Here is a 7,964-nt window from a genome sequence, read left to right as displayed (position 1 = left end):
TTCAGATTTTACAAATGGAAGGTAATGTCATCTGGGCATTATGCCATTTTAAAAAATATTTAATGAAAAATATGATACCTTTTTCATGGGCCCCCCTGTTTTTTTGGGAGCAAAATATCTAGATAGTTATTTTTCCAAATTGCATGTGAGTTTCCACTACTCATTCCTCTAATGTCCCAACTCTCCCCATCCCCATGTACCCCCAGCACTCACTTCTGAGACCACTCCAGTTTCATCCCAGACTGGGCAGAGAAAGCCTGCACCATTTCCTGCTGCTCCTGGGAGAGGGAGGGCTCAGAGCTGGAGGAGAGTGTGGACACTGGGATGGAGAAGGCACTCTGAGTCTCTTGGGGGCTGGCGTCCCTCACAAACAGCTCGTCATTCACGATGCACAGACTGCAGGAAAGAAAAATGCACCCTCAAACTGGACAGGTAGATAACTCCACACCCCCAACAACAGGATCCTTCTTAACCACTGCCACGCAACAACCAAATTCCTTCCATATCCCTAACTGTGCCTGCCTCCCAGATTTTTTGGCTGGTGCCCTCTAACCCTCCCACAGAGTCCGCCTTTGGAGAGGCTGTCTACCAGCTTCACTAGACCTTTAGCTCTAACCCCAACGCATTTACCCTGTACAACAGTCCAACAAAGTGGATAGTCTTATTCCAATTTTCAGAAAAAGGCACTGAATCACAGAGAGGTCGAATAAGTTGATCAAGGTCACATAGTTTGTGAATGTTGGGGTGAGGAACAGAATCTGTATTCTGACTCCAGGGCCCACACTCTTAAACACTCGGCTAGACTGTTCCTTGGATCTTCCTGTTGGCCTTCCACAATACTGAGAACACCCTGAGGACTGCACCCACCACATTTCCACGACATGGGCCCCAAGCTTGGATGGGTGCTCCCACCCACAACACAGCACTAACCTGGAACTGCTGCCAGGGGTAGCGATGAAGGTCCGGGTGAAGGCGAGAACAGAGCCCTGAGACTGTCCTTCCACTTCAAAGACAACAAACACCACCACCTTAGAGTTGCACAGGCTTTAACATGCTCACACGGTGATCCCCCGTCAGAGTCTTGCTTGACACTCACACAGAAGGCGGGGCAGACCAGGACAGGTGTTCACTTGGAGTCAGGTGGATGTGGCAGGAATGGGGAGGGCAGCAACAGGAACAACCCGCTCCCAGTGACAGGGCCCCTATCATGTGTGGGGCCCTGTGAAAACCACAAGTTCACTTAATGCCTATTTCACAGTAGCCCAAGAGATAGGTTATTAGCCCCATTTTGCAAATGAGGAAACTGAAGCGTTAAGTAACCAACCACAAGTTCACAGAGTAAGGACCTGGGATGAGAGCTGCCAAACTCCACAGTCTGTGTCCTTAACACACGCCTGAGCTGTGCAGGGCAGACAGGCATGGACCTAGGTCAGAGCAGGGTGGTTTGAGGGCAGAGTGGGGGTGGGAAAACACGGAGGGAAGAAGAGGAAGGAAAGGAAGGAATGAAATCAGGGAAGCTGGGGGAGTTCTGAGAGGGAGCCCAGCCAGGGGGAGGGAGCAGCGGGGGATCTGGGGAGGGGACTATACAGACACTCACCTTCCTTGAAAACCCCATTGACAGAAAAGCAGAGCATCCATTCCTGAAAGGGAAGAGCTCAGGTGCTCAGGATCCTCCTTAACCTCCTACCCACCTCTGGCTCTCTGGGCCTGCTCAAGGGAGGAAGCAGGTGCTCACCGTCTGGCACCACATGTCCACCAGGATGGAGCTGAGGTCATGCTGAGTTTTGGGCAACGCACTGAGGGAGTCCACAATGTCACGTTTTGTGTGCCTCAGCAGTTCCCCCTTCAGGTCTGTAGAGGAGAAGAGAAGCAAGGAACGGCAGGGTGGGGCGGGGCGGGGCAGGGGGCTGCCACACCCTGGTCCTTGGCCCCTGTGATTGTTCCCATCACACCCCCTTACCTTGCCCACTCTTCCCCATCACACACTTACGGGGGTCCTTGAGTGTCTTCATATTCCTGCTATCCTCAAAGTACTTGCGCAAGCTGTTCCTAGGAGAAAAAGAGGAGCAGGAGTGGGTGGCCCGCCCAGTGCGGGCATTTCCAGGAGTTGGCCTGTGTCTGCTGGGGAGACACACAGCCCCAGAGCAGGGTCTGAGTCGTGATACTCACGGGGCTGAGTCCTCGGCGTCGAAAGGAATAGCCAAGGAGAAACAGGCCTCATCGTGGTAAGCACCGAGGAGACCCTGTCGATCTCCAGAGTCATAGATCGAGTAATACCTGTGGGGAAGCAGTGAGGATAGGCTACCTCTGATGAGACTTGAAAACTCCCGTGAGCTGACCTGTGCATGGGTAGCCCAGCCTGCCTCAGCCCTCCCCTTCCTCATGGTCCCAGGGTTCCAGGGATACTCACTGCTGCAGGAATTGCAGGACTAAATGCTTTAGGGTCTCAGATCCAGTAAAGTTTTCCTGAAATCAAAAGACAATTTGGATCTATGCGGTGGACAAAGCCTCCCTTACAACACCCCAAATCTTGCTTGGTCCTTCTTCCTCACCTTGCAGGGTTTCATTATCTTAGACCTGTCAATGTCAACAATCATTGGTGCAGATAACTCTCGGCCGTCCTGGAGAAGGAAAGAGGAAGTCAGCAGTGGAGACCAAGGAGGTGGAGCTCGATGACCAGTAAGATGAACATGCCCAGGGAGACAAGCATCAGAGGCCAGGTGGGAATGGGCCTGGAAATTCCAGTGGGCAGCTTTCTCATGGAGTGCTGGACATCTCTACTATTACATGCAAATGTGTGTGTGTGTGTGTGTGTGTGTGTGTGTGTGTGTGTTTGTGTGTGTACACATTTTCAGGGAGAATATTCTTGTCTTTTTCAGGAATCCCTGCCTGTAAAATGGATGAGGGTCTGATACAAGCATGTAATCTAGGCAAGACCCAAAGGACTTAAGGGCAGGTGTGGAGGTCATGTTCTTGAGTAAGAGGAGACAATGATGACGGTATTATACATACTTACCAGGCGTAACAACTTGGGGAAACAATCCCGGATGGCACTGTCCAAAACCAAAAATTGAATGAAGTGACTGACAGTTCAGGGTGGCACAGTCTCTCTCCCACTCCCTCTCACTCTCCTCCCTCTCCTTCCTCCTGGTTAGCTTCCATCTAGACTGTCCTGACTCCCTTTTCTCCAGTGCCACACGAAACAGCACTGGGAGCCCAGGTTCCAGGGCTTTCTTCCCCTCCCTCCCTCCCTCCCTCCCTCCCCTTTGTCCAAGTCACCGTGGAAGGCTCTGCAGGGAGCAGAAAATGGGGTGGGAGCCCAGGGCTCTGCTACCTCACTGGCTGTCCATCAACTTGCCTGACCAGGCCCTGGCCAAGACCACGTCAGCCCTTAGGGATGGCCCAGGATGCTGGGACAGGGAGGTGAGTGAGGCCGGGCTCAGGAGGCAGAAAGGGGAAGGCACAGGGGACGACATCAGAAATGGGGTGAAGGTAGGGGAGGGAGAGATGGGTGAGACATAGGAGAGGAGAGACAAGGGAGAAACAGGATGCAATGCAAAGGGAAAGGAAAGACGCTCTACTGCGGAGGTGGAGTTTAGGGAGGAATAGAGGAGAAAAGGGCTCCCCTGCTGCAGCCCTTTCTCTCACTGCCCCCTGGCTGGCCCTGGGGACTGAGGCAGGAAAGGAAAACATGCACCTGTTGGGCTGGGGCCCACTGGATGCAGCTGGAGCCTTTCTCACCTGTGTGAGCTCAGTCTGAGCTGCGCATGGGAAACAGAGCAGCCACGGGGACAGGAGACCTTCTCCCAGGAGGAGTGAAGGGTCAGGCCCCAGCTCAGCATGGGGTTCAGAGCCTGGGGATCCCCTCTCCCGACCACTGCATTCTCTTCTGATGGTCACTGACTCCTGTGCCCCTCTGTGCTGACACCTTGACCGAGGAATGCTACCCGTCTCGGGCTACCCAGGACTCCTCTGAGGGCCCAGGCAGGACAATGTGAGGTGTGGAGGGAAGGAGAGGCAGTGCCCTGAGAGGCCTGTCCTTCTGTCTCCCCAACCTCCTCGGCCTTCTGCCTTCCACTCCTGCCTCAGGAACGTGGCCCGCTTCTGGTCCCTTGACTCAGGAAACCCAGGTTTCTCCCCAAGGAGGGCCCAGCTCCTGGCACTGGGCCAGAGGAAGAGATGGCATGACAGCAGCCACCCAGGGCCTTGGCCCTCAGTATGAAACAGGGAAGCCCCCATGCCAGCCCAGGACAGGTGGGGGGACCTTTTTGGAGCAAGAGAAGGAGAACGCCTCTCAGGACAGGGGAGGGAAGCCTCATCTCAGCATGGAGGCAGGAAGGCTTGTCTCAGCATGAGGCCCTGGACTAAAGGACTCTTCTCAGTCCAGGGCACCAGCATCTGAATACTGCTGGTCCTGGGGAGGTGGGGGAGCCGCCCCGCTTTCTGGAGCACACTCACGGAGGGCACGCTGGAGGAAGCTTGGTGGAGACAGGCGGGAAACACAACCCAGAGCAGGTGAAAAGGGGAGCATGTCAGAGAAAGGAAAGGAGACCTCTAAGCACAGATGAGTGAGTGACACAGAGAAAGGAATGTGTGTGTGTGTGTGTGTGTGTGTGTGTGTGTAGGAGGGGAGGTTTGTGGTCCTCCCAGAGGACCAACACTGCTTCTTCCTGCAGAAGGGCACTTTCAGACACAGTTCAGTCACCCAGGGAGCAAAGGTGCCCAGGAAGGGCGATAGGGGTTGCCACTGACCTTACATAGGCGGACTGGTCCGAGAAGGTGCTGCACAAGGGGTTCCCTTCTAGCCATAGCTCTTCGAGCTTCAGCCCTTTCACCTTGCCCAACTCCCACGCCGACTCCAGCTAAGAAAGATGGGGAGGAAACTGGAGAAGGAGGGCCAGGGAAAGAGAGACACCTGGGACCGTGGGTCCCGAATTCCCCCAGCCCTCATAGTCACCCACAGGTACCTCTGCCTGCCTGTTGCCATTATCCTGATGTGTACTGCCATCCACCCTCCATCCAAAGTTGATCTGGCTCCCCCTTCTCACCTTATTTTTGGAGAGGTTCAGGGTCTTGACTTTGGGAGCCTTCTCTATAATGTCAGACAGGCCGTCCAGCTGGTACAGTTTGTTGTTGCACAAGTTCAAAGACAATAGCTTTGGGTCAAGAAGAGTTAGAGTGGGGGCTACTATCTTGGGCCTTGGAGACAAATCTGCCCTCCACCCTATCTATTCCACCCCTCTAACTAAATACCAGCACTGGGCCCAAGGCTTCACCTCAGGGAAATTTCTTTCAATGATCTTCAGGGTGGCAGCCATGCAGTTTCTTCGATTCAGGATTATATCAATGTCACGGCCCATCAAGTCTTGAAGAAGCCAGGAGAAGGGAATCAGAAGGCTGGGAGGGCCATGGCTGGACCAGAGTCAGCACCAACCGCTCCGTAAATTGCCATCCCTAAGTCTCCCTCTCAGGCAGACCACTCTGCCCCCGCTTGCCTGAGAATTGCTGCTGTCAGCCATACCTGGGTCAAAGCGGAGATTCTGGAGATCAAGAGCTTGTTGGGAGACATTGTACCGTTTGTTCATAGTCAGCTGCAGAGATAGAGATGAAGACAGAGGCTCTGAGGCTCTGGTGGTGGTGGTGTGGTGGTGGTGGTGGTGGTGGTGGTGGTGGCGGCGGCGGCGGCGGTGGTGGTGACAGGGAAAGAGGGGGCCAGGGGAAGAAGAGGTGGGTCCAGGAAGTGAGCATACAATGATCCTTGAGTCTGTATTACCTTTAGCATCTCCATTTGGCCTGGCTTCAACTTATTCTTTACAGAGTAGGGCGCAGTAGAAAGATTGACAAATATACATATCTGCAGGGAGGCAGCGTGGTAAGTACCAGGACCCTTAATCCCAAAGAGGACGACCAGCCCCCTGGCCTGTCTTCCTGCCCAGAGACTAAGTACAGGGAATGCCCTTGGCACACACCTTTTGGTTCTCATCATCACAAATCTTATAACTGACATCCTTCAATACGGAGGCAGTACTAGCATCCTGGACAAAGAAGCATGCCCGATTTTGGATGTAGTGGAACTACAGGGAGTGAAGGCAAGAGCAACAGCTTCAGAGGCCAATGGCCCCTGCTGAGCCAGACCTCTCCCCATCCCCCGTGCCCACTCATCTGGCCTCACCATCCTCTCTTACATCAACTGGAGTGAAGGGGACACTGCAATGGCTCTGGATTGAATTCATTAGCCATGACTTGTCATACTTTATCCCGTAAGGAATCTAAGGGTAAAAAGAAGAAATAGGAGAGAAGGGAGAGATAACATGGAACTAAGGATGGAGAACAGAACCAACCAGCTGTTTTTTTCCCAGCTTTCTACCTAGCTTGGACTTCTAAAGAAGCGACCACTGACATGATTTCTTATTTTCATTCCAAATATGGATTCCCTAAGCTTCCTTTCTCTCCATTCTGAAGCCCTCTTTCAAATAATCAACTTAGGGTGTTTTATGTGATCTTCCTTCTATCAGGTTGCAGAATATTCTCTCTCTTTCTTTCCTTCTTTCTTTCTTTCCTTCTTTCTTTCTTTTTTCTTTCTTTCTTTCTTTCTTCCTTCCTTCCTTCTTCCTTCCTTCCTTCCTTCCTTCCTTCCTTCCTTCCTTCCTTCCTTCCTTCCTTCTTCTCTCTCTCTTTCTTTCTCCCTCTTTTTCTCTTTCTTTCTCTCTCTCTCTCTCTTTCTCTCTTTCTTTCTGTTTTTCTTTCCTTTCTTTCGACAGAGTGTTGCTCTGTTGCCCAGGCTGGAGTGCAGTGGTGTGATCCAGCTCACTACAACCTCCACCTCCCAGGTTCAAGTGATTCTCCTGCCTCAGCCTCCAAGTAGCTGAATTTACAGGTGACTGCTGCCATGCCCGGCTAGTTAGTGTAGTTTTAGCAGAGATGGGGTTTCACCATGTTGCTCAGATTGGTCTCAAATTTCTAACCTCGAGTGATCTGCCTGCCTCGGCCTCCTAAAGTGTTGGGATTACAGGCGTGAGCCACCACGCCTGGCCCAGAATATTCTACCTAATGCAGACCTCACCGAGATACTTACTGTGACTTTGAACCAGTTCCTCACGTTTCATCTTGTGTGTTCTGCCTCGTTTTTTTTTCTCTGGAGGTTTTCTATTTCTCCACATGGTAATATGGATTTGATCTTCCCTATGCCATTTCACTAGCTTCCTGTTCCTTCTCCTTATAGAAGTTACAGCACTTCTATAAGGAGTGCTGTGGGGAAAGGGAGAGAAGGTGGGTATTCATTAAAGTTAAGAAAGTCTTCTATACATGCTCCCCTCACTGACACCAGGGCTATAATTGGAATTGCTCAGTCATTATTCCACTTCCAGCATTCTTCAATTCTCTAATGAGAGAAGAAAAGGAAGACCACAGAGAATGAAAGGGTTGCACAGTCCCGGGAGCTGCTACTTGCAAACCAAGCTGCCTGGTCACTTACTGTCTTAGTTGTTGGTCCTTGTGGACATCCCGAATCTCCACGCTTCCATCATTCTCCTGGTAGTGTGAAGGTGGACGCTCATACCCACCATGTTCATGATGACAGTTCCTCTTGTCAAAATTATCCCGGACAGAATTCCCACCTTTCTTTCTTCCTTGAAAAGGGCTACCATGGTCATGGCATTCTGCAACTGAGAACAAAAAGACACGTTTGAGACACATCAATGGTCCACTTACCATGACGTGAGCTAACTCCATGGTAGGGCAAGTAAAGTGCCAACCCGCCACACAAACCCCAGAAAACAAACTCCTCTGCCTGTCCAGATACAACAGCCTTATCTCACAGGTGGCACAATCAGGGGAGGAATCTTGGGAGAGGAAGCAACTGTGTTGAACCTCTTAAGAAATAGAGCAGGAATTATAAAGAACAGAGGTGCATGTGTCCATGGGTTGGACTAGACACTAGCCACACACCTGGAAGGGGTCCTAAT

At 51.9% G+C, this 7,964-nt stretch overlaps 1 protein-coding gene across 1 annotated transcript; it reads right to left on the bottom strand.

The window, feature by feature from the left end:
• Window positions 1-190: 190 nt before the first annotated feature.
• Window positions 191-7,713, bottom strand: LOC117075301 (nuclear RNA export factor 2-like). Its single transcript, XM_033197577.1, is given in 19 exon segments — window positions 191-396; window positions 931-1,003; window positions 1,598-1,640; window positions 1,736-1,851; window positions 1,991-2,049; window positions 2,170-2,277; window positions 2,411-2,466; window positions 2,553-2,621; window positions 3,017-3,053; window positions 4,753-4,862; window positions 5,049-5,156; window positions 5,277-5,365; window positions 5,522-5,591; window positions 5,774-5,854; window positions 5,970-6,074; window positions 6,186-6,269; window positions 7,076-7,102; window positions 7,104-7,248; window positions 7,475-7,713. Coding segments are annotated over 19 exon segments (1,806 nt in total). The 3' UTR covers window positions 191-209.
• Between the last annotated feature and the right edge of the window lie 251 nt (window positions 7,714-7,964).

This window comes from Trachypithecus francoisi, unplaced genomic scaffold (genome assembly GCF_009764315.1).
Source record: "Trachypithecus francoisi isolate TF-2019V2 unplaced genomic scaffold, Tfra_2.0 Contig00181, whole genome shotgun sequence".
NCBI lineage: Eukaryota > Metazoa > Chordata > Mammalia > Primates > Cercopithecidae > Trachypithecus > Trachypithecus francoisi.
Note: the sequence above shows the minus strand (reverse complement) of the source record. Positions and strands in the feature narration are given on the sequence as shown.